This window comes from Chelonia mydas, chromosome 18 (genome assembly GCF_015237465.2).
Source record: "Chelonia mydas isolate rCheMyd1 chromosome 18, rCheMyd1.pri.v2, whole genome shotgun sequence".
In the NCBI taxonomy this organism is placed as follows: domain Eukaryota; kingdom Metazoa; phylum Chordata; order Testudines; family Cheloniidae; genus Chelonia; species Chelonia mydas.
The window spans coordinates 21,399,437-21,425,245 of NC_051258.2; the positions used below are offsets into that span (position 1 = coordinate 21,399,437).

The 25,809-nt window shown below is 47.5% G+C and overlaps 2 protein-coding genes across 8 annotated transcripts in view; one reads left to right on the forward strand and one right to left on the reverse strand.

The window, feature by feature from the left end:
• Positions 1 to 25,809, reverse strand: part of ICMT (isoprenylcysteine carboxyl methyltransferase) — a 54,918-nt gene that overhangs the window by 6,669 nt on the left and 22,440 nt on the right. Inside the window, exons 6-9 of one of the 5 annotated variants that reach the window (XR_006286467.1) lie at positions 25,527 to 25,691; positions 19,694 to 19,818; positions 17,053 to 17,193; positions 1,317 to 1,381 (exon numbers count right to left, since the gene is read on the reverse strand). The gene's annotated coding sequence lies outside the window, so the exon portion shown is untranslated. Of the gene's footprint in view, positions 1 to 1,316; positions 1,382 to 10,931; positions 11,016 to 17,052; positions 17,194 to 19,693; positions 19,819 to 25,526; positions 25,692 to 25,809 lie in introns of all 5 variants that reach the window. The other 4 variants (XR_006286468.1, XR_006286465.1, XR_006286466.1 and 1 more) reach the window with 4 other exon arrangements.
• Positions 948 to 25,809, forward strand: part of RNF207 (ring finger protein 207) — a 37,188-nt gene continuing 12,326 nt past the window's right edge. The window contains exons 1-12 of one of the 3 annotated variants that reach the window (XM_007070149.4): positions 952 to 2,910; positions 3,272 to 3,374; positions 5,580 to 5,770; positions 14,833 to 14,965; positions 19,252 to 19,396; positions 20,541 to 20,622; positions 21,592 to 21,667; positions 21,910 to 22,035; positions 22,496 to 22,542; positions 24,143 to 24,215; positions 25,106 to 25,174; positions 25,723 to 25,791. In XM_007070149.4, coding sequence (XP_007070211.1) covers positions 5,580 to 5,770; positions 14,833 to 14,965; positions 19,252 to 19,396; positions 20,541 to 20,622; positions 21,592 to 21,667; positions 21,910 to 22,035; positions 22,496 to 22,542; positions 24,143 to 24,215; positions 25,106 to 25,174; positions 25,723 to 25,791 — 1,011 coding nt within the window. In that variant the 5' untranslated portion in view covers positions 952 to 2,910; positions 3,272 to 3,374. Of the gene's footprint in view, positions 3,375 to 5,579; positions 5,771 to 14,832; positions 14,966 to 19,251; positions 19,397 to 20,540; positions 20,623 to 21,591; positions 21,668 to 21,909; positions 22,036 to 22,495; positions 22,543 to 24,142; positions 24,216 to 25,105; positions 25,175 to 25,722; positions 25,792 to 25,809 lie in introns of all 3 variants that reach the window. The other 2 variants (XM_043531812.1, XM_043531814.1) reach the window with 2 other exon arrangements.

Below are 25,809 nucleotides of genomic sequence, written 5' to 3' on the forward strand. Positions count from 1 at the left end.
GGGGCCTGGCTGAGGGGGGGGGATCTGGGAAGGAAGCAGGGACCTGGCTGAGGGGGGGGATCTGGGAAGGGAGCAGGGGCCTGGCTGGGCAGAGGTGACGGGGGGGGGGGGTGTCCATGCCATGGGGAAGGAGCAGGAATGAGAGGAGGAGAGGCTTTGACCCTGGGGGCACTGAGATCTGTGTCACTGACGAGCTTTCCCTTGGTGGGGAGCGGAGGCGCTGGCACCGTTCCCAGGGACAGGCAGTAGCGAGGGGCGCACAGTAGAGAGGGGAATCAAACCAGAGAAGCTGTAGTGCGTACAGCTTCCTGTCCCCTCAGCCCTGCGAGCCCCAGGGCAGGACTCTCATGTGGGACTCACTTCACAGCAGCTTTTGTTAATAATAATAAAAGCCACCTTTCTTCCCCGTGATTTCAGATCTCATAGCGTGCACATACAAATCACTTCCTCCTGTGATGAAATGCAGCCTGCTCTGGGGTGGAAAGTGGCAACTGTTTAACAGCTCACAGTGACACTGCACAGTGGTCTAGGACAGGAATTTTGCCTGGGCACTGGAGCCAAAACCTCTACCCCCAATTCATATGTGTGTGAAGTGCATAGCTCAACAAGGCCCTGATCCTGGAGAAAGTAAATAAGGAAGTATTATTTACTCCTTTTCATAACCCAAGAACTAGGGGTCACCAAATGAAATTAACAGGCAACAGGTTTAAAACAACAGGATGTATTTTTTCACACAACGCACAGTCAACCTGTGCAACTCTTTGCCAGAGGATGTTGTGAAGGCCAAGACTATAACAGGGTTCAAAAAAAGAACTAGGTAAGTTCATGGAGGATGGGTCCATCAATGGCTGTTAGCCAGGATGGAGAGCAATGGTGTCCCTAGCCTCTGTTTGCCAGAGTCTGGGAATGGGCAACAAGGAGGGATCACTTGATGGTTACCTGTTCTGTTCATTCCCTCTGGGGCACCTGGCATTGGCCACTGTCGGAAGGCAGGATACTGGGCTAGATGGACCTTTGGTCTGACCCAGTCTGGCCATTATGTTCTTATGGATCCTTTGCTGGGGACTCTCAGCACTACCAGAATACAAAATGTATAACAACACTCTGAAGAAAAGCTCTGGATTGATCTGAACCAGACCTCCATTTTACCTCTTCAAAACACAGAAACTCCACTGCCCTGATTCTGCCATGGGAAAATCCCTACTCTAAAGGTGTGGTCTTTAAAAGGGTGGGGGCATGGAGTGATCTCTGAGGTAATGAACAACATGGAATTAGAAAGGCAAACATCACAAAAGCATGGTTGTAAATGAACACACCGTGGCATCCAGATCCTGTGCACCATTTCACAAAAGCCAGGAGGTGGTGCTGCTCCAACAGGAACCTACAGAAGGAGAGAGCGAGCAGTTATGAAAGGTGGCATTGCCAGCAACAAGTGTTCCACAATAGGAAGCACTAGTGGGCAGACGAGAAGAGTTACCCCTTGGCACACCTGCTTCAAGGTGGGGATGTGGGGCTGGTTAAATTCTCCTCACACTTGCCCTATTTTAAACCCACACAAAGCACCAGCCTGACAGCTCGGAAGACTGAAGTTGCCAAGCTAGCTACAGAGCACAGACAGCAGCAGTGCAAGCTTCCGCCAAGTTGCCTCTTGCCAATGCATCTTACCGCCCAAGCCTTAGTTGGAGAGGCACCAGGAGACGCTGGGCCTCTGATCAGACTGTTGACAAGAGACAATTACAGTGCAGTAGGTGAGGTGGACAGTTTTCCCCCAGGAAACTGGCTGAAACTCACCAGCTACCAACTGGCTATCAGCTATTTGGTCAATATCAGCTTGGACTGGATATGAATGCATCACCATTGGTCTAGCTTCCATTCCTAATTACCTGAACCAGCCATTCTCCACTTGCTAATTGAAACAGGAGAGTTTTTAATTTGAAGACTCCTCTCAGCTTCCAAATGAGTATTGCATATTTGTTACTATTCTCATTAATGGTGGCAATGACTCCTTACGTCTCCATAGCACCAGAGCTCACAAGCATCCGTCAGCACTCTGCTGACGTGGTATATAAATAAGGATAGTTTCCCTCGCCCCTGGGATGCAGCTGCCTCTGGGGTTGAATCCTCATAGCCATTGTGCACCAGTAACTGGACATGTCTCAGGAGAGAAAGTGAAGAAAAACTGATTCCATTGAATGTTTGGAGGAATTTGAGATCAGCTGAGTATACCTGGGGAACAGGGGTATCAGAGGAGGCCCTGTGTTTTAGGTATGGTTTTTGGATGGAAACATAGTTGCTTCTGAGGAATTCTAATGCAATTCACTGCAGCACTGAAGGCATTAGGGCCCTGAGTTTTACACTGCCTCTGAAACCCTGTTGAGCACACACAGCTCAGGGAGCCTGCAGGAAGCTCAGACTGATAGACAATTGAGCAATGGGATCTTCTGCAAAGCGTTAACATGTGAATGGGATCCTGACCTCGCCTCACTTATTGTAGAGCCGTCGCTGGGACAGTGTTTGTGCAAACCCCTCCAGCATGAAGTGTGTTCCTGTGTGTGACTGGAAAATGACCTGCTGAGTTATGCTGCTCTGTCACATTCAATATGCCACTGGGCTTCATAATCCCAAAAGACTGAGAAAAATGGGGAGGGCTGATCCCTTGCAAGGAGAGGCTGGTCTTTTTCCATCACATGGATTGTCCACTAGATCTGACCTTGGGTGAACCTTGAAGCTTGTTGATGAGATGGAAGGAGTGAGAGGGACAGGACAGGGATATAAAGGAAACATTAATCATGCATTCACATGGCTGTTTGGGTTTAAATTTACACCCTAGGCAACTTTTAGAGGTGCCTTTCCCTGGGAATTGCATACAACATAGAGATAACTCAGTCTGGAGAAAAGTGCCTGCCACAGGTAGGAGATTCCTCCTTTCCCCTCTGGAAGAGTCAACAGTGAATTAAATGCATTGATTTTTTTCCTCTTTTACTTAGGCTTAGCAAATCCTAACCCCTCTGTTATGCATTTTAGCCCCTGAGGGAGAACCTGAGCATATCAGACAGTCCCCTTCACACCACGGTGCATAGGGCATGTCAGCAAATGAGAGACTTCAGTTTTTTAGAACAACATTTCATTGTGCTCTCTGTTATGCCTGCAGAAACAATGTATTCTGAACCCAGCAGCTCTTCCTTATTGGCAATGTTGCCCTGGCTACTGTGTTCACGTCACTCATAATATTCTGGCTGTGCTGAAAGCCTCGGCATTTCTGTCATTCCAGCTTCAAACGCATGAAAAGCAGGAGACAGGCAGAGCAAGGGGACTGAAATTTTATCTACTAACAGGACAAAGCGGATACAACGTTGGAAACTTTGGAAGAAAAGGTAAGAAACTTTGATACTGCCGCTGTGTCTAACTACAATAAAGTGACTATAACAAAAAGATATACCGTTTGCATTTCCTTAAAATGTAAACGTAGCATTTGCTTACAAAGTCACTTCACTTATTGAAACTAGAGGTACTGGCAGACCCCAGAGAGACACAGCCCACCTTGTTAACACACATACATGTATCCGCATCTGAAACACTGTTTTGATTTCTGAGCTCTATAATAACTTTCAGAACTTGTACTTTTCTTGCTGAGCCTTGCTCATATAAGGACTTAATAGATAATTGCTGGTCTATTTCAAAAGAATGTATTTGAATGGCATCACCATGAAATTGACAAACTGAAAATAGCTGGATTTGATCAACAGGTTAAAGAGAATGCCGTCTTGTTTCTCATATTTTTACTGAAGTGTTTTCACTAGCATAGCATAATAGCAAAATGAATTAACCGCAAACAGTGCTCTCCTTGAATGTGGTCACACGCTGTACGGAGTAAAGAATTTAAACCACAGCTGATTTTTTGAAAAGTTGCATTTTTCCTCTTATACCCGCACCACTTTGCTCTGTTCTGGACAGTACAGTGTTTTTTTAATAAAATATCACTCAGATTAGAGTGGTATAAGAAAACAGGCATGTTTAGAAACCTTCCATCCCCCCACTTTATACACAGTTTGTTTTGTCAGCACCAAAAAACATAGGCTGTGTCATTTTTACTCTCTGGCTGTTTGTTGTGTAATATGCAAAGCCCAGACAGACTGTTAGTTTATTTATTACTGCTCTTTACTAGATCTTGTAAATGTGCAGGTTTCCCTTCCAACACAACTCTTATATTATAAAAAAAAAATCTAAAAATTCACCTTGACTCCTGTTACACCTTCTGGAACCCCTGAAATGGGGACAATTCAGAAATGATTTTCAGGCTTTCTGTGGTTTCTGACTCTGAACTTTAATATTGTTATTGAGACACAATGTTAATAATTTCCATTTGTTCTTACAAAGCACGCTGTGTGCTCATTGCACTGCGGACAGCCTGGCATGAAGTCAGTCCTATGAGTCAAATGTGCCACCTATTCTTTGACTCTGTGCGCTATTTCTGGTCACAATGTAGTTTAACTCCTAAATGCTCAAGGAAGTGGTGGCATTCAGCAGCAGCTCACTGCTATCGCAACTGTGCCCTGCAATAATAGTGCAGGACTCTTTAAACAATAAAGAGCGAGAGCACTAGACTTTACAAATATACACAGTAGAAGGACCGGGTCTCTGCCTCCGAGAGCTTACAGTGGGCTCTCAGAGAGACGTGATTCACAGGACAACAGCTAGAACGTGAGAAGGCAGAAGGAGATAGCAGGGCGGTTTTGGGAAATGAGGCCTGGAAGGAGGAATCTGGGGACAGAGAGGGAGAGTCCTTGGTGCATGGAAAGTGGAAGGCTGTTTCAGGCACAAAAGCAGTGTGAAAGAAAATGCAGAGCTACATATGGGAGAAAAGGTAGGGAGATGGGCGGGGAAGGGGTATGAGAAGCAGAGAAGATACATTGGAGCTGATGGGAGGGAATATTAGAGATTTTACTCAGACGGTATTGTTTCCTGGGAAGAACCAGTCTCCCCCTCTTTTTTCCTTTCTCAGAGGCCCTAAGCTGGGCCAGCACATCCTTTCACCTGCAGAAGGCTGGACATAGCTCCCCCTGGAACTGCTGCACCAGCCAGCAGGGTGCATTTGAGAGATCTTGGGGGCAGGGGCGCTATCTGGCAGTCTTGCCAGTTCTAATTTCATGGCGAATTAATCAGTTGCTTGCAGTCAGGCGGCGCGGCCCTGCCCAAATGCATGTGATCAGGTCACCCCAGTCCTAGGCCCAATGAGAGAGGAGCAAGTTGGGTCAAGTGACCAGAACTGTCCTTTACACCAGCAAAAACAGAGCTGTGGCCAAATTACATCTGTGACCACCACGCCGTCCCTGACACTTCTTCCTGCAGCTGTCCTACCCTTTACATGCAATCGGTGGCCATCAGATCATGTAGCTGCCCTGTCCCTCATATGCTATCGATGACCAGCAGCCTCTTGATCTGTCTAGCATGTGGCACCCTCCAAGGTCAGGCTCCTCTATTGTGACTCACCAGAATAGCTGCTTTTTAACTGTGCCACATGCCCCATATCCTGAATTAGATGTTGAATCCCTCTGCCTACTTGTGTCGTTTTCCTCCAGATGTCCGGTGGGATTTTCTCGCCTTTGGAAAACCTCTGCAACCTGGATAATGCCAACTGCCACCCCCTGGTATGTTTCCTGTGCCATGAGCAGTATGAGCATCCCTGCCTCCTGGACTGTTACCACAACTTCTGTGCCAGCTGCCTGCGAGGCCGGGCAATAGACAGCCGCCTCACCTGCCCTCTCTGTGGGTAAGAACTTCAAAGCAGTGCCCACCCATAACACAGAAAGATGGTGACTTACCAGTGAAAGCTATCCCAGGCCTGGCCAGGTGCCCATGCTCTGCAATAGCCCCACAGACACACAGGTGTCGAGCATGCTGACAAACATACCAAACACGCATTTCACACGTAGATGTCTGAGTTAGAGGGTCCCGCTCTGCCCATCAGCAAATACCCAATGCAGCTAGCCATGTGCAGCATTAGGCAGCTAAGTCTGAAAGTTAGGCCCAAGGAGAAACAGTCGCATTTCTTCTCTTATGCTCCTTGGGTTGAAGGCCTGCTCGGTGCTCTGTTGAGATATGTTATTGAAATTAGCTTATGTACATTGGTTTTGTGCTCAAAACCTGGCACGGGAGCAGGGAACATATCTGACATGAAAACGGTTCTAAGCTTGATATATTTGAATATGTGGCAGTTCCCCTTGAACATGACTCTCCAAGGGTGAATGGGAGTCATTCCATTAACGTCACTGAGAGTTGGGCCAGACCTCAACCTAATGCCTTTTGTGATAGCTTGGATAAGGATGTGGGTTGAGCTACACATGAACCAGCACTGAAATAGCCTAACTGGTTTTCATTCACACCTTCTGTTATTTCAGTGCCAGCCTGCGTGTAGACACTGGTTGTGGAATGAAAGTGTCTTATTTAGATTTAATTTAAACTGATTCTTTACTGACAACCTATGCTAAATAGAGACACTCATACTCCACAAGAAGAGTGGCCACACACAAGCCTGCACTGATATAACAAGAATTAAACCGATATCGTTATTTTGGTGCTAAGTTGTGCCTAGACTGCCTCTATGATGATAGGCTGTTAGAGTCTGATCCGAAGACAATGGAGGCCAAGTGGAGCCTTCCATGGACTTCCGTGGGCCTTGGATTAAGGTCATTAGTTCATAACAGACGCAAAGTGTAACACAGGAGCATCTCTACTCTTCGCTAGCTCTCTGAGAAGGGAGGTAGCGGTGAGACTTCCTCAAGCACAGGACCAGCATTTGCAGTCTTTGTGTTTGGCACTTGCCCCTTTAGGCTCTTCAGTCTTCACCGTAAGCTGCAGTGAGGCTCAGCACCACTACTGGTAAGCAAGCACTCTGTGTTGGCTCTAGGCCCAGCTGACTTTGGAACAAGAATTCTTAGTGTGTTCGCTAAAGGCCAAATTCAGCCCTCATTCACCCAGTCCAGCCCTGCCCCGCCCCTTCAGGAGATTATGGGGGTAACCAAATGTAACATCCCTTTCTTCCCCCTCCAATTACAAGACATTTTGGGCCAAATGCTGCCCTGAACCAAAATGTCTTTTGCAGTTGGAACAAAAAGAAATTGTGTTTTACATTTTAATACAATATTAATGTGCTGAACTGTGTGTTTCTGAGCATTGTGGTTGTATGGATATTGCGATATGCTATGGATTATGTCCTATTTTTTTCTGGAGCATATTGTACATCTTCAGTTATGTTGTATTTGTTTTCATTTTTATTCCTTTCAAGAATTTCATATTAATGTAAGTGAAGCCAGGAATTATTTAAAGTAGTAAAACAACGAGTCCCGTGGCACTTAAAGACTAACAGATTTATTTGGACATAAGCTTTCGTGGGTAAAAAAAACCACTTCTTCAGATGCATCTTCAGAATGCCTCTTACCCACAAAAGCTTATGCCCAAATAAATCTGTTAGTCTTTAAGGTGCCACTGGACTCCTTGTTGTTTTTGTGGATACAGACTAACACGGTTACCCCCTGATATTTAAGTACTTTCTCTCTGGGTTCTTCTATAGGTTCCTATTACTGTACATACAGATACTTTCATCAGCTCTTAACTGTGAATGATGCAGTTTGCTCCTTGTTATTAAACAATACTGTAAATGTGGAGTGTTCGTGCTTTCCGCTCTGATATGGACAGTCCTGTTTGAAGGTGGTCATTTCTATCACCGTATTAGTAACAATAACATCCACTTATAATTTGGGGTGTATTACATTCTGTACAAACCAAGTTCATCTACATGAAATTTGAGTGCTTCAAATTCTCAAGAACACATTGCTAATGATAGCAAACATGTTGGAAAATTTACCATTGGACGTGGAATGCTACAATACACCTCTGCTTTTCTGTAGTACACTCTAATGATCAGGGAATCTGCTTTCACTTCACAGGCATGAATTGACAACACTGTGCAGGACTTTGTATTCCAAAAAAGGAATGAGAATAGCAGGGGTGTTGATTGTCGTTTATTCTAGTGAATAGGATGTGTATCAGGCTGACTATAGTTGCCAAAGACATTTGAGTCTAATGGAGGGCTGGTAGAGGCAGAACTGAATCCGAGCTGTGTTCTGGAATGTGAAGTTAGAACTATCCACAAAGCACTGGAGGAGGTTAACGTTGTACCTGATTAGATTTCACCTTTAATGTATACAGATCTCTCTGTATAGTTTGTCCTTAGGGGAAATGGAGATTTGATGAGTATCCAGTGAGCTGCTCATTTATGCCTGTTCTTTTTAGATGAACACAAATTACAAATATTAAAATAAATCCCATGAGGTTTTTGTTTTTTGTTTAAATCAGCATGGGAAAGACTTCAAGCAATACCTTTCTGCATACAAATTGTCTGGCTAGGCCACAGCCTGAAAAACAATTGTGTCTATTCACAACTCTTGTTTTTAATTACAAGCAGTTAAAAACAATCACATTTCTATGAAAATTCATTAAAATAAAGCTCTAGGTACCGAGCAGGCCCCATCACCATTGTATCTGGGCAACTGGCAATCTCTAACGTTGTTATCCTAAAAGCAGACCTGGGAGGCAGGGCAGGGCTATTACCCCATTGTACAGATGGGAACTGAGGCACAGAGAGTCTAAGTGACTTGTCCAGGGTCACAAAGGGAGTCTGTGGCAGAGCAGGGAATTGATCCCAGGGATCTTGAGTTCCAAGTACTGAGCCAGCCTTCCTCTCACTGACGAGGGTAACATTTTCAAAGCACCTTAGTTATTTAGGAACCTGAGCCCCGTTGACTTGCACTGAGATTTAGGCTTCAAGTCACTTAGGCACTTATGATTTTTTTCCCCTGGATCTCAGACTTGTAAAATACGCATGCCCAGTGGGGGTCAGCCTGCCTAGTGGTAAAGCCCCAGGAAAGCTGGAGAAGCTGTATCTAGCTCTGCTCTTATACATGGCCTGTCAGCACAGCATTTGAGTGCTTCGTTGTCAAGCTGCCTTTGTGCCTATGAAATACGAGGTTCTAATCACAATGGTTTCAGATGCGAACAGCTGCAGAACACACAAGTTCTACTTATAGCTCCACAAGAATTCAGGAGAGCTCACTCCCCTGCCAGGGCAGACCAGCAGTGGGAGAAGCGCAGTGAGTGTCTCCCACTCTATCCTGGACAAGTGATCACCCTGGGGAGAAGCAGAATCACTGCAGCCCTAAGGCCTGATCTGGCAAGGGGCTGAGCTTTCTCGCCCCTATCCAGCAAAGCACTTAAGCGTGTGAGTAACTCTAGGCTTTTGAATAGCCCCACTGGAGTCTATGCTCAGCATCTAGCAGGACTGAGCCCCTAGGTAGGTGGATTCCCCTAGCCAAAAAATGACTCCTGGCACTTACTGTCTGAGCTCTGGGGGAAAGAGGGCTGGGTGACACCGGATAGGTTTGTTGCACGCTTAGGGATTTATTTTTAAATTTAAAAATAGAAAATACCACACAAAAAACTGTGTTGGGATTTTTTAACTGTTATACAAAATTGTGTATCTTAAAGAGGTGTTGGCCCTTCCTGGAAATCTTTGGAAACAGTTCTGGCTAGGACAGTTCTGTCTCCATGACCTAGAATTTTGCTCTCTCTTCCTCCCTCTCTCGGCATGTGGTTATCTGCTAAAGACAACTGTGTGCAGAGAGAGCCTCCATCTCTTCCAGTTGCATCTGCGAAAAGTTGTTCATGCTGTGTGAGATGGCACAGTTATTGTGCTGAAGTTGGTTCAGACAACGGTTTAGCTTGGAGCCGTTTATGGCAAATTATCCACGATTTAACATCAACCCGTAAACTCTCCAAAACTTGCCCCCCAAAACCAACAAAAGCATCAACAGTAAAGGAAAATATCAAAGTACCAGGCACTGCGTGGCTATATTTCTGGAATAACTCATATGGATGTTGCTACTTAAAGCAGTTCAATGGAACTGTTGCTCAGAGCCAAGTGAGACCAAACAAATGTTATTTTTAGGTATTCACCTCTGGCTGTTGTTTGTTGGGTGCACCTCAGGCACTTTGAAGGGGCTGTTCAGATATCATTAGCATGAAATCAGAGGTTATATAAAAAAAAATCAAGGAATTACATATTTTTAAATTATTTAATTAAAGCAGATCAGCTGGAGTAAACATTCATTCTTTTCTGCAGAAAACAGCACTTTCCAATCAGTTTGTCATGCAAACTCCCCACTGATATGGGCTGAATATGAACACTGTTAGATTAGGGAAAGTCAGTTCTAGTCTTGGGAGCAAATGTGACAATGCAAAGAGACCACAGGCCTTACACACAACTATGTATGTAGAAAACAAAACAAGGGGGTGGGGGCATGCTAGGGCCGAGGCAGCTAGAACTGCCCCGCTCCCCGTGCTGTGCTGGGTACACAGAGAGGCCTTTAGGCAGCGGAGCGGCCAGTCTGGAACCCTTCATTAGCGGGATGGGCATTTTTTAAGGTGTCCATGGCAGTGTGTTCGGGTTGCTAATATTAGCCCCCTTCAGAATGCCCGAGTTCACCAGGAGAGCTCCCCTGTCTTTAGGAAGCTAGGGCTAGATTTCCCAAAGCAGTGAGGTGCCTGGAGGTGCAGGCAGGCTCTGAGTGGGGTTCACTGAAGCACAGATGTTCCAGCTCCAGAGCAGCAGCATTGCCACTGACAGGCGGAAGAGGAGGGAACAGGCGAGGAGCCGTGCTGATGCCTTTGCTCCTGGAGGGAGAAGGGCAGGTTTTCCAACCAGGACCCCTCTCCCAGGTAAGTTATCCAGAAGTCACGCAACAGCCTCAGCTCTAGCTGTAGGTCAGGGACGCCAGGCTCCATAGCCACAATCAGCTGCCCAGGTATCCCCCAGGAGCTGCGCTTCTGGGAGGATTTGATTTCATGGTTTTGATACCCCACACGGCTGGACTCACCTGCTCTGCTGTATTCTGCACATCTCTGACTGGCGCTTGGGCCCAGCTCTGCAGCCAGGCTCAGTAACAGTCACTGGCAAAGCACTGCAGAGGGGAACAGGGCAATTTCTCACTCTCTTGGCAGCATGAATGGAGCCCCAATGAGCTATCACTTCCTCCCTGATCACCATCAATCTAACATTTCAGCAAAGCAAACAGACACTGTGACTCTGAGCAGAGCAGGTATTTGGCATCGGATCACATTCTGACTTGTTTTCTGGTTTATAACATTTCTCTCACTAGAAAGTCTTGTGCGCGTTCTGCACTGGGTTATTTTTAAATAGCCCTTCTCCCTACTCCTCATTATAAGATGCGATCTCTCCCCAAGCATGAACAGTAGGTATTATATGCATCCATAAGCTATTGTCTCATTGGGGAAGGAGGCTTTTAGTAGCTTTTGCAGAGTCAGCCGTGAGCACCTTAATTGGGATGCCATCAGATGTCTCCCAGGAAGCCAGTTCTGCCTAATGGCAGTGAACAGCAATGACAACTGCTTAATTAGACCAGCAGTGGCCTGGGTCTGCTTAGTAGGGACTCAGTGCTTTAGCCACAAGGTAGAATGGTGGAGCAGCAGGGGTGAAATGCAGAGGTCTCGTCGTTATACAGAAGTTGCCCAGTGAAGATGAAAAGGAAGAAGAATTGTAGATGCAATGAAGCTGCCATGCAGTGTGTCCCCTTCACTCAGGCAGAGTCTGAATCTTGTTGGACTGTTTTTAATGGTACCCTCTTGTGCATCAGCGGCCTGCCTTTTCCTCAAACTCCCACACAGACTCAAATTCTCATGCTTACGGCTGCAATTGCTAGACAATTGTCAGCCTGTAAAACCCCGTTAACCCATGCCCCACCTGTCACATGCTACGTCCTAGCCAGGTGCTCACAGCCAACCCGCTCTCCATCTCCCAGCAGGCTGCAGAGCACAGGCCTCTGGAGAGAACACTGGCCTGGCCATCAGCATCAGGCTCTCAAGACAGCAGGACTGGAGAAGTGACTCCCCTGTGGTCCACAGCCCAACAGGCAGGTTTTATTAACTACCTCTGTCCAACAGCACAGCAGCCGAGCCCTGGCAACAAGAACTTTACCTGCATTACCGCAGCAGGAGCCCCGTCTTGGGGGCCGAGCTGCCCCAATTAAACTCACCGGAGTCATGGCCAGAACCCTTTTCAGCTTCACACAGCTTGCCTGTTGCTAGGGATTTGACAGAGATGGGGACTGAGCGACGCAGTGTTTAATTCTACTTTACTACTCTCCGAATTCCCTCCTGATCTGTCGTAACAAGAAGTTACTGGGGCTGGGAATCAATTCAGGTGGACATTAAAATGCCACAGCATACACACAAACCCTTTCTAAATTCTCCCTACCCAGTGTTTCCAGCCCTGTCCTCGGCCCAGCCCTCCCCACTCACACAGAGTCCAAGGGCATAAAATCATAGAATATCAGTGTTGGAAGGGACCTCAGGAGGTCATCTAGTCCAACCCCCTGCTCGAAGCAGGACCAATCCCCAACTAAATCATCCCAGCCAGGGCTTTGTCAAGCCTGACCTTGAAAACCTTTAAGGAAGGAGATTCCACCACCTCCCTAGGTAACGCATTCCAGTACATCTGGTTGGCTAGATCACTACCTCTCTCTCGCGCTCTCTCTGGAACATAATACACATGCACATTTCTGCTGCAGTTTTCACAGGATTCGCCATTTGGTTTAAAACTTAGTATCTCTGAGTGCTTTATGCCCAGTACTCGGAGGGCTGCAGAGCACAGCGGGCAATGCAAGATGCCACTGTATGCAGCCCCGCCATGCAGCAGGAGAACAAACCAATTGCCTGGGAGGTAAGCTATCTGGCTGGTATTAGTACAATACATCTCTCTCCATCAAATACAGCCTTGCAGTGCCAGAATATTAATAGACAAAGACAACAGACAAGCCCCCTGCAAGACATTCCTGGGCTAATAGGTCTTTTCCATTGGTAACTTGGTGCACCCGAACGTGGCCATGTTTGATGAAGCCAGGCAATGATGAACCACTGCCAGCTGCAGTGAGACCTTTAGTCCCATGATTAGTTTGCTGGGAGATGCAGCCCAGCGCGATGAAACCCAATCCTGCACAGGTGACTGGTGGGTGAATCATCATTTCAATCCGACTCAACGCGCTCATTGTCCAGGGGAATGAGACTTCAAAGTTCCTGTCATCTCTGCGAACCTGCGTTTTGAGACACACACTCAAGAAGTGGCCGTGGCTTGGTGTCTGGTTGCGCTGTCGTCATACTGTTTGGGTCCTGGGTTTTACTGGAAGTGTCAAAGTGGCTACAGTAAAGATTTCCACGATGCTTTTAAAGGAAATGGATGAATATATGTAAGGGTGATTCCTTTCTCTAGCGTTCACGGGGAGCTGCAGTTTGCCAGGAATTGTGTACAGTCTGAGCTTAACTGTGAGTGACATTTCTCAGGGTCAGCACTGCTAATATCTTCACTGATGACCCTTCATTTTTAACTATTTTGCTAAAGCAAGTCAGTGTAGTCAATGCCAGGGGAGGTTAGCCCTGGCCCTTACAGAAGGTGCTTGAATTCTGGCACAGCTTTTCTGACCTTTCACTCAGACTAATCATGCGTTCACCCAAATTGGAAGTATTTCACTAACATTATTTGATTACTTTTAATGCGGCACTCTTGCTTTTAAGGGTTTCAACAAAGCCTGTGTGTGTATATGTGAGGGGACTCAGGCATTGTCCGAGAGGGATTTCATGCAGGGATTTTGGCTTTGGACAATTTCTGTCCTCTCGGAATTCTGTTTACTGTTATTTTGGGAAAGCTGTTTGGAGGGTTGTTAGGGGAGGGGCTTCCATGGTCACCTGCTTCCCATTGGTTAAAGCTCCTTTCTGAGGAAGTCACCGCATGGCTTATTTTGATGTTGTTAATATTCCCATTCTGGATTATTATTGCTCCGCGAGATTATTCAGATGTAGCACTATTAGTCTGCTCATTTCTCTCCGCAATTAGACGCTCGCAGTAGCTAAGGGAATCTGGGCAGCAATGTCCAGTGCTAAACAAATGCTGCAAAACTTGTGAAAATGAAAGAACCATTTCAGGCAGGAGCAATTCCTTGCCGGAAGTCGATATTCTGGACACAGCCAATGGGTAGAGCCACATGCAGGCAAACTGAATTTAAAGATTCAGCATAAACAGGAAAGGATCGAAGGGGCAACATACTAGGATTTCACACCCTGGAATTCATCAAGCATGGCTATTCCAAGACTGAAATGACCCTTGCAGCAGCCTGTGGAATGAATCACACAAAGTTTTGATTAGAAAGACCCTGGAACTCAGGCTGTTCATTTGCAAATGCTAACGTTAAATGGCCATTCTCAGCATGTCCCACGCTGTAAACTCCTAGGAGCCAAGCAGAAATGTGTGGCATGCTGCTAACGTGGCATGTAGAGGTTTTGACAAACCTTAAGAGAATTCAGCATGCTCTTTGGGAAGAGCCAGGGCTGTAAACATGGCATAGAATTAAGATTGTTAAATGCTGTACCTTAATGAAAACATTTGCAGCAAAAAGGAAATGCTCATGGAGTATGTCGCAAGACAGAATTCAGCTCTGATGAAAACACAAAGATCTGAACTGTGTTATGGAAAACAGTGCAATTTATGTCCAGAAATTCCAGATGCACAAAGGAAAAAAAGTCTGATCCTGTGTGACTGCCCTGCAGTTTGCCTTATATCTGGGGTCATTAAGGATCGCATGGTATCTTTTCACTCCAGTCCCAGGAGAGTTATTTTCCTTTAACATTAAGTTGTTTGAATGTAGAGAAATATTTTCTTGCCATTGCCAGGGCTCATGGGCCTAACCCTGTCTGTTTTTTCCTCCTCAGTCATCAGTCCATAGTGAAAGGAAACAATGGGCTCCCGCCTGTCGACAGACTCCTGAAGTTCCTGGTGGATAGCTCTGCAGACTGCGAGGAGGAAGTTCAGTGTGCAAACTGTGACCAGGAGTGCAAGAAACAGGTAAGACACAGTGGCTAGTTATGTCTCCAGCTCCATTGCTGTGCCTCACACATTGCAGAAGGCAAAGGAGTACACAGCCCCTCCCCAAAGTCCTTCCGGGCTACGGCGAACACTTCCAAATTTAGGCCCCACATACATATTTAGGTGCCTATGCGAATGGTCTGTTATTCAGAACAGCTGAGTTTTTCCAGCCACATCCTTGTTGCTTGGAGGGTCCTTTTATCATCTTCCCGAGTAGACTGTGTTTGGGTCTTGAACAGTGTTAGCATCACATTCTAAAGCCAAGCCGCAACCAGCCTAGGAGTAAGTACAGCATGGCATATGGATTAGTAACTGGTTAAAAGATGGGAAACAAGAAGTAGGAATAAATAGTCAGTTTTCAGACTGAAGAGAGGTAAATAGTGGTGTCCCCCAGGGGTTTGTATTGGGACCAGTGTTGTTTGACATATTCATAAATGATCTGGAAAAGGGATAAATGGTGATGTGGCAAAATTTGCAGACGATTCAAAATTACTCAAGAAAGTTAAGTCCAAAGCTAACTGTGAAAAGTTGCAAAGGGATCTCACAAAACAGAGTTACTGGGCAACAAAATGGCAGATAAAATTCAGTGTTGATAAATGCAAAGTAATATACAATGGAAAACATAATCCCAACTCTATATGCAAAATGATGGGGTCTAAATTAGCTGTTAGCACTCAAGGAAGAGATCTTGGAGTCATTGTGGGGAGTTCTCTGAAAACATCTGCTCAATGTGCAGCAACAGTCAAAAAAAGCGAACAGACTGTTACGAACCATTAGGGTAGGGATAGATAAGACAGAAAATATCATAATGCCACCATATAAATCTAGGGTATGCCCACACCTTGAATACTACATGCATGCTGGTTGCCCCATCTCAAAAAGTGTTATATTAGAATTGGAAAAGTTACCGAGAAGGGCAACAAAAATGATGAGGGGTATGAAACATCTCCCATATGAGGAGGGATTAAAAAGACTAGGACTTCTCATCTTGGTAGTACGATGACTAACGGACGATATGACAGAGGGCTATTAAATCATGACGGGTGTGGAGAAAGAGAACAAGGAAGTGTTAGTTACCCCTTCACATAACACAAGAACCAGTGGTCACCTGATTAAATTAATAGGTGGCAGGATTAAAACAAACACAAAGAAGTATTTCTTCACACAGTGCCCAGTCAGCCTGTGGAACTTGTTACTGGGGATGTTGTGAAGGCCAAAACTACAACTGGGTCCAAAAAAAGAACTAGATCAGTTCATGGAGGATACATCCATCAATGGCTATTAACCAAGGTGGTCAGGAATGCAACCCCATGCTCTGGGGGTCCTAAGTCTTTAACTGCCAGAAGCAAGGACCGGACTACAGGACATCTCATATCAGCATATGATAATTGCTCCATTCTGTTCATTCTCGCAGAAGCATCTGGCATTGGCCACTGTCAGAAGACAAGACACTGGGCTAGATGGACCATTGGTCTGACCCAGTCTGGCCGTTCTTATGTAAAGGGTTCTGTGCCATCCTGCCAATCTCCTTAGCCCTGGTGTGGATGAGAGGACTGTGCAGTTCCAATCGACCATTCAGTCCTTGGCCTCTCTGCTGAGACTGCCAACAAGGAGGCCAATCAGTGCCATTCATGGCAGTGGGATTTTATGTGATATGGACACCTATCTGCTCAGAACTGTACAGAGACTACCTCCTGCCTTCATACCCAGCAGCTGGCATTCCTGGCCTAGACCAGATCATAGCAGGGAGCTGGAAAGGAAAGGCCTTTTCTTCTCCCAGTCCCCTGCACCAGCCAGACAAAAATATATGTCCAAAAGGATTAGGCAGAGAGAGAAAAAAAACACATGCTGCCCTGCAATTTCTCATAAGACAGCGCTACGCTTAGGGGTTATCTGTCTAAGCATGTGCTCAGTTAAGCTAAAGGGCGAAAGCAGCAGAGAGGTTCTGTTCTGTTCCCTCCATCCTTCCCTTGTTACTTTCTGTCTGCGCAGAACCAAAAAGCAGGAGTCACGGATCGACATGTTTTGCCAGGTCAGAGAAACATGGCTGTACTGAAAACACTCACCACCTCTCAGACCAGGGTTTTGACTCGCTCCCAGCTGCGGCGCCCCTAGCCGTCCGGTGAGGTTTCCCGTGTTGTGGGCCTTTAAAGTTGGGCTGCAGCCAGTGCGTCATGTGGTATTTGCTCCCTATACTTGAGACGTTTCTGCTTGTAACAAGCGACATAAAGCGCGTGTAGGTACTGCAGCAATGGGCATCTCAGAAACACACTTAATAAGGGATAAATGGCACCAGAACTCACAAGTGGCAGGTACTTAGTTATTCTGGAATGAATGGAAATACATTTCCCTGCCCGTGGCAGCTTTGTCATCTCAGTCCTCCCCTTAGAGACCAAGGCAAGTGAAAGTCAGATAACGGAAAGTGTGGCTGAGATAGCAAAGAGCTCCAAGGAGATTCCCAGTTCCAAAGGTTACTCCAAGGATAAGAAGCTATCCCACCAGCAACGCTGGTGCTGTAGGAAAAAGCCAGGGCAGCCCTATGGCCTGTCTCTTTCCCAGCCTCTCTGCAGCCCTGTGGGTGTGTCCCTCCCCACTTGTTTGCTCCTGCCCTCTTGCTGCTGCACTGAGGTCTCAAGGCTGGATTTGGGCTGTCTGGTTTCTTTCCCTGAGCATGTGCTGCAGTGTCAGAGCCGTGGTGCTGACTCTGCTGCAGGACCTGGCAGCAGGCCAGCTGCCTGGGGGAGGTTACGCTCTTCCCCCAGCACAGGGACCTGTGACAGTTGGAAAGGAACCCACCAGGTGAGGAGGTAAGGGTCTTGCCCAATCATTCCCTCCAGTTTACTCCCACCTCCCGTTCCTGGACTCCAGATGGCCAGACTGAGGTCTAGGCTAGTTTATTTCAGTTGGCCTCAGGAGTGGCAGAGCTCAGCCACGTGCTTGCGCTTACCTGCTGTCCCTGTGCTAACAGAGGGTTAGCAGCCATTGGATTTCAGAGCGCGGGTCACAGACTCTCCCATTTTACCTTTCTTTAATTGCTTCTGTTCATCACCCCCCCGCCCCGGATGCTGCCTCTCCTGCTGCACTGCTGTGAGAGATGCAAATACCTTGATGCGACAGTTTGAGGAATCCGTCTAGTTTCAACTTTGGGTGTATCTATTTCAAACTACACACGCCATTGTTATTGCAAGGCTGGTCTGGGCTCTCTGCTGTCCTTTTACCTCCCTTTTAGACTGAAATTCCAAGGCAGTGATACAGGGCTAATCAAGGAGGGTCATCAAACCTTGATGATCCTCTAGTCAAATGGAAGCATTGTAGGACAAAGGTTGGCTATCCCTCAGAAGAACCAGTCTGCCCAGGTGATCAGGTAACTAAGCCAACGGATCACTGGGTGGGGAACTTTGATCACTTGACAAGGCTGATGAGGCGGGGGTCACCTGACAAAGAGGAGTGGAAGTTATAAAAGGCAGGGTCTCACAAGCCATTTGGGGGTGGGGGAATAGGGGAAGACGGCAGAACAAAGCTGGCTGCAGGAGAGGGAGAGAGACGTGATAATTCAGAGAAGCCATGTGCAGGTGGGGGTTCCTGGACAGATTCCAGGACTTCGACCAAACCCCAAAGAATGCTCATGAGTGGGGAGGAAGCTGAGGCAGAGAAGGGCATGCAGCAGTTTTATGGGTTTTACCTAGATTCTGTACAACTCTTGTGCTGTCTACAGTGAAGAGTAATTGTGTTAGAAACCTTTGCAAAGCCTGTGTGGTATGTGCTTCTCTGTCACGTGTCCCTGGAGAGGTAAACAACCAACCACATTGCCCTCAAGGTGGAGCTCTGAGAAGGGGTGTGCCTATGCCGCTGGGGAAAGGGGAGCCAGCGCTGATCCGAGCTGCCAGGAGCAGCTGACCCACGAAGTCCCACTTCTGTAAAGGGGTAACAGACAGGGCCTATGCCCAGGAAGTGGGCCGGAGAGGCCAAAGCCAGACAGTGTGGGATCCTACCCAGACCAATTGAGGCTTAGCACATGAGTCCAGCAAGGTAGGACCCTGGTGAGGGTCCAACAGGGGAAGCCTGACCAGGGCAGTGACACTCCTCAAGTGCTAACCACAAAGCCGACACCTGCCCTGTTCGTCCTGGACCCTGCACTTGGCCACGGTACAGTTTCTGGCTCAGAGACAGATGCCCCCTCAGCTGAGAAAAGCCATTTCTAATTGCACTGATGAGAGCTCAGGTGTCCAACCCTCTTTGGGGTTTGTTCTGCGTTTCCCCATCAGGAAATGGACACCATGTATTTCTGCAACACTTGTAACCAGCCCCTCTGCAGCAAGTGCCGTGAAGAGACCCACAAAGCCAAGATGTTCTCTCGCCACGAGATTGTCTCCTTGACTAAACGCACTAAAGACATCCACAAGAAATGCTGTGAGTACATCCCTGCTCCACCTGGGCAATTACACACAGGCCAGGGTTTTCACAGGGAGCGCAGGAGGATTAACACTGGCCTATCAGCATCACTTTCCCAGCTGAATCCAGGGTCTCTCCTCTCTGAGCTGCAACCACAGACCAGAAGCTGTGTACTCCGTTCCTGCCCCGTGCGGGGTGCAAAGCCCAGTAACTGGCTGTCTCCCCAGGAACGGTGTGCAGTCCGGATCTGCTCATTATTTTCCCCATCAGTTTGCATGGTGAAGGTGCAGTTAGCAAATGAAGGCAGTTACTCACCAGCTTCTTCATGAAGCAACACTGAGCCTGGCTAACAAATAGCACATACTGTGCAGATTGCACCTTCTGTACAAAGGATTCAGGTGTAAACACAGACGGCAGCCAGCGTTCCCAGGAACAGCTACCTGCAAGGTGTGCATAGAAGGAAAGTTTCAGAGTAGCAGCCGTGTTAGTCTGTATCCACAAAAAGAACAGGACGACTTGTGGCACCTTAGAGACTAACAAATTTATCTGAGCATAAGCTTTCGTGAGCTACAGCTCACTTCATCGGATGCATTGTTCTGCCATGCACACGCAAGTTGGACAAGTACAGTTAGTATCTTCTCCACCTTCAAGAGAGGAGAGGCTACAGACTGCAGGTTCCTCCAAACCATTATGAAAACAAAGATGCCAAAGGAAAGATGCATCCGATGAAGTGAGCTGTAGCTCATGAAAGCTTATGCTCAAATAAATTTGTTAGTCTCTAAGGTGCCACAAGTCCTCCTCTTCTTATATAAGGAAAGTTGTTTATTAAAAGGGCTACGCCCTCGAGCAGTAACCTGCATGTAGCCTTCTCCAGTTGGTCCCACCAGCCAGAACCATGGGCTGCTCAGCCGGAAAGCCTGCAAGTCAAAGTGGTGTTGTCTGAACAGAGCAGGCAGCATGACTGGAGCTGGGAGGCATCATTTACGGTCAGATGGCAGAGCTGTCACAAGTGAGAGCTCCTCAGAAACCTGGTAGGAAGTGACACCTCCAGCCTCAGAGGGGTGGACCCAGCTCACCTATTGCATATCCTCTTCCCTAAGGACCGAGCTGTGCTCTCTTTAGGGAGCTTGTTTAACTCTGGGATGCATTTGTTTGTTCCCAGCTCTTCATGAGGAACCTTACATCATGTTTTCAACAGAGAAAAAATCCATGCTGTGCATTAACTGTTTCCGGGACATGCAGGTGTAAGTAGCAGAGTTGCTGGCTCCCCGCCCCTCACCCAGCCCTTTGCAGACGGAGCAGCCTTACCCTGCACTCACCCTTTGGGGTTCTAGCTTTTCAAACTCCTCCCTAAGCCCTGGACATTATGTTCCATGGAGGCTGCAGAGAAACTGCATGAGAGAGGAGCTGCACGATGGCAGCATTTAGGTGCTGCAGCGAGGACACGATGGCTAAGCCTGAGAGAGAATGGACGCAGTACCTTGTCTGCAGAGGTGACTATCAGACATGGCTGCTGCCATCATGGTGCCAGCCCCAGAGTGGACAGGGCCATAAGGAGCTGGAGCTTGGGATGCCCAGGAAAGGGAGAACATGAATGGAAAGTGTCACAGGCACATTTAATAGGAGTGGCCTGAGAGAGAGAGAGAGAAACTACTTCCCAACTTGAGCAGTGAGCCCCACTATTTGGAGTTAGAGCTATTCTAAAACAACAGCGGTTGCTGGACCTAGGGGAAGTTTTTCTGAAGTGGGGGGTGGGGGGGGAAGAGGGCAAAGAGTCCAGGAAGTAGCAGCAGCATTACATAAGCAGACTGAAACCAGCATCATCAACTGGTCTAAAAAGTGATGGGAAGGGGAGCCAAGAGCAGCATTCAGAGTAACAAGAGTTCCTGGCGGGGAGACGGGGAAGTCAGAGCAGAGAGACATTCTACTTTGGGGTCAACAGTCAGTAATCAGCATATGATCTGAGCGCCCTGGACTGTGCGTGTGTCTATCAGATAGCTGATAGATGGGCGGGAGGGGGCCACATTCATTGTTCCCACGCTGTTGCAAGAGACCCAGGTTCAAGTATCTTGCTGCCCCAGTCCACAGGGGAGCAGAGGGTCATTGTTAACTGCCGTACATCAATAGCCCTGGCTGGTCAGACTAAAGCAGATAAGGAAGGGTGGTTTGCAGGTTATGGCTGATCCTAATTCCCAGGTCTCTGCCTCTTTCAGAGAAAGCCGAGCCCACTGCATTGACATTGAGACTGCGTACATGCAAGGCTGCGAGAAGCTCGACCAGGCTGTGATGGTGGGTAGCATTTGAGAGATGCGTTCCGAGTTTTAGTCTGTTGATGTTTATCATCAAAATTACTGTGGCGAGGGAACGGCACTGGGATGGCTGCTCCTGCTCTCATCAGCATTGGAGTAAATCGTGCTTCAGTAAAACGTCATTGCCTTTGGGAGTGGACCATGCCCATGACACATGTCCTGGACGCGTCAGTCTTGTTTGCAACTGACTCTCCAGCTGTCCCCTGCTGCCTTTCCTCCTAGGCTGTGAAAGAGCTCCAGACGTCCACGCGAGAGGCCATTGTCCTCCTCAAAGCCATGATTGAGGAGGTGCGCAACAGTGCAGATGAGGAGAAGACGTCCATCAACTCGCTCTTCAGTAGCATGCAGGTACGGAGGGGCTTGGCACAGCCACCGACTGGACCTTCTCTGTGGGGCTGTCCAGAGAGCAATGGGGTTAATTGCAGCACACTGCTTTGGGGTGTTACTGCAGTAACAGTGCACCCACATAAGGGGAAATCAAAGGCCTCAGATCTTCGCCAAATCAGAGCAAAGGAATGATCCAACTGCCCGGATTCTCCTCTTGCTCACACTGGTGTAGCTATTGACATCAGTGGAGTTACCCTGATTGACAGTGGGATAAGTCAGAGGAGAATCAGCGTCTCCCCATCTATTTTCCGCATGCAGAAGAGCATTTTGATCTACTTCATTTCACGGCTGAGTGGACACGGGGGAAAGCTCAGCAAAGCCTTTGGAATCAAGAGCAGCAAGGTTCTTTGCTCGCAGTGTCGGGAGTTGTAAACTGCAGCCTCTAGCTATGGGAATGTTTGATCATTTCTACCTTTTGCAGGAGAAACTAGCAGAAAGGAAAAAGATGCTTCTGAAAGCCGTTCAGAGGTAAGGCCAACCCAGACTCAGTGGGTTTTCACATTCACAATTTATTACTATTGGGATGGGATATGTAACAGACTAAAGAGACGGCCATGTTTTAAAGGGGAGCTATAAAAGGCTTCTGCAAAAACCCCAATATCCCAATTCAGTAACAGAATCCACATGCAGAGGGCAGAGCAACAGATACATTTGCATTTAACAGAAAGAGTCAACTCCTCCTTCACACACCTGCCAAGATTAGCATTTGAGCCTGTCCCTGGAAAAGCTGATGCCTTGATTCCGATCAGCGAGAGTAGAGTGGAGGATCCTCTGGGTTGCTGCTCTGCTTTCAGGAAGAGGCTGGAACCTGAACTGGCACGTGTGTGAAGAAGAGTGGACACGTTTGCAAAAGTCCACACCCTACCCTGCCCCTTTCCGTTCAGTGGCAAGAACGTCTATTGCACTGAATGGAGGCAGGATCAAGGCCATTGTGATCATCTTCAATAAGTTGTTGTTGAGAGTGTTTTTGTTCTCCTCCCAGACAAAGAGCCAGCTGTCAGCATTTGTGTCTGCCTTACTGATTTTTCTCTCTCTCTCTCACACACACACACACACACACACACACACACACACACACACTCACTCTCCCCCGCCCCATTTTACTGGACACTTTAAATGGCAGATCTTACCTATAACTGACAGAGCAAGGCGCCCTCTAGTGTCAACGTTTTTATTACTGACTACGAGCATAAAAGTTGCGGGAGCTAATATTAGTGAGCACCTCTCATCCCACCTGCACAGTCCTGCCCCAGCCCTTCCATCTAGGCCCACTGTCCTGGATGCAGGTTGGACATCAGCTGCCCTGCGAGCAGGGTGGCAGCTCCACAAGACAGTGACATGGTGACTCCTGCACCTGGTTTATAGTTCGGCAGTGGACAATTACAGGGTTTACTCCTTCCCCCCCTTCTTTTTCGTAAATATTTTTTCAAAGTTACGAAGATTTCAGCAGCTCCATTTCGCGTGCTGAGCCTCAGCAAAGGCAGCTCCCCCAGCAGAGGGGACAGCGACACGCTAGCTCCACCGGAAGCAGGTGCACATTAGTTGATTGGGACGTAGCTCTTACCTCCAGCTGCAATAACTTAGATCCCAGTTTGAACCTGGAAAAAATATTTGCCTGGAACACAAATGTCCTTATGACTGTGAAATATTTTAATATTAATAAAAATGAGTAACACCAAGTTTCAGGGCACTCAGCTCTTAGTCAGCATCTGACCATTAAACAACATGGCAAGTGCAGCGTATTAGCCAGCACCAGCTTACTGCAGGGGTTTTCCAGTCTTCTAATCCACAGCCCAGGTTATAGAATAATGATCCCAAGCTTGGTGAAGTGTAATTACCTAGTGACCTGCAAGAGCCCCAGATAGGTCAAGGGTATTTCCCAGTAAAATACTATCAGGTTCCCTTCCTACACAGCCACTACGTGAGGTGTGAGATGTACCAGATTTATTTTTTTTGCAGTAATAATAATTAATAATAATGTATAAATTACTCCAGTCCTACCAGTTAAACTCTGGTCAGTCTGGTCTCTAAGCTGAAGTGAAATGGTTTTTTCCCCTGTAACTTCCAGCCAGTATGAAGAGAAGGAAAAGGCATTTAAGGAGCAACTCTCCCACCTGGCCTCCCTGCTGCCCACCCTGCAGGTAAGTACATGCAGAGTCTCAGCACACACCAGGCTATGCTCCTCCTGCAACATATGCACCATCTCAAGCGACCCTTTCAAGACTCAGTTATCCTGTCCTCTCGCTCCCTGCTACGCTCATGGCTGAATTACAGATGAGTTAGGTCAATACATAGGATTCTCTGGCCCTTTGAAATAGTGCAGCAACTCCATGATAGTCCCCAGGAAAAGAAAACTGCCATCTAATCGAAGAGTTGGTTACGTGGCCTTGGAATTGCAGCCATGTTTGCCTGCTGTTCTGCAGTAGGTCTCAAGTAGGGCTAGACCAGAGTTGTTAGAAACCTTCATGTAGCTCCATGCTGGGAGGTTGGTGAACATGGTGGGTGTTTGCCAATCTGTTGGCAAGGCCATGCGTTCACAGACCACTTCACTCCTGGAAACGGTTTTCCCAGAAAACAAACAGTGACACTGGAGCAGGGAAACTGAGCCAAAACCAAAGTGGTGCTGAGCAGCTGTAGCTCCCATTGGGCCCAGTTAGGTTCCTGTGAGTTCAGAGGAGCAGGATCCGACCCATTCACGTCAATGAATGGCAGGTGTTCAGTATCTCCCGGGATCTGTCCCTCTGAGTGGCGGATTCTGTGCAGCGTCATTCCCAGAGGAAGGGTGGCTCTGTTGCACATAGGGCTTTTGTTTTGTGTCCTCAGGCAGTGCGGATTTTCCATCTGGCCCTGCCAGGCTCCTCACTGTCTCTGCGGCAGTGATATTTGCTGGGTTAGCACTTACTGCTTATACCTGGAATGGGAACTCCCCCATGAGTGAGAACAGCCCATTTGTAGGTGCCCACGCCCTCCAGACCTGGGGGTTGCTGCAGCAGATGCGATTAATAGCACTGTTGCTTGTCATTATGTCTAGGTCCATCTGGTCACCTGTTCTGCTTTTTTGAGCTCTGCGAACAAAGCCGAATTCCTGGATTTGGGATACGTAAGTACATTGCGAGACCGGAACACACACTAGCAGCTGGCTTCCAGGTAGATCCAGAGCCATGTGCCTCACTGGGAAGCAAGGGATGGGTGAGCTGAGTAAAGAAAGTACCCAGCCTTTTGCCCCAAATTCACTGACCAACCTGAGGTGGGAAAACTCTTGGCTCACTGGTTCATACTTTGGGGGTTATTTTCGCACTTTCTGCACTTTGGTGTCAGCTGAGCCAGGAAGCAGAAATAAAGCAAAGTCAGAAGCCATCACCTGTCTATACCAGGCTTCCAGGCCAGAGAGACTCAGAAGCGCAGACACATGCACCTGTCACTGCACCAAGACCCTGGAAACATTTACTTACCCCTCTTTTGTGGAGCTGAGCAAAAAGCCCTTCACCATCCACCTTGTAGCTTCACAAGCGCTCTTGGGTGCACACAGGAAGATGTGGCCTCCCATCACGTCTGAAAGCTTGGCCAGTATTAGGAAGCGTGTCCAGGACTGTGGCAAAAAGGCATGGAGCTGAAAGCTGTAACATAAAATACTCTGCTTAATTTCAGCAACTGATGGAGAGGCTCCAGAAAATAGTCAAACTTCCACATCGGTTGAGACCTACGCAGACTAGCAAGGTAAACCCTTTCCTCCCA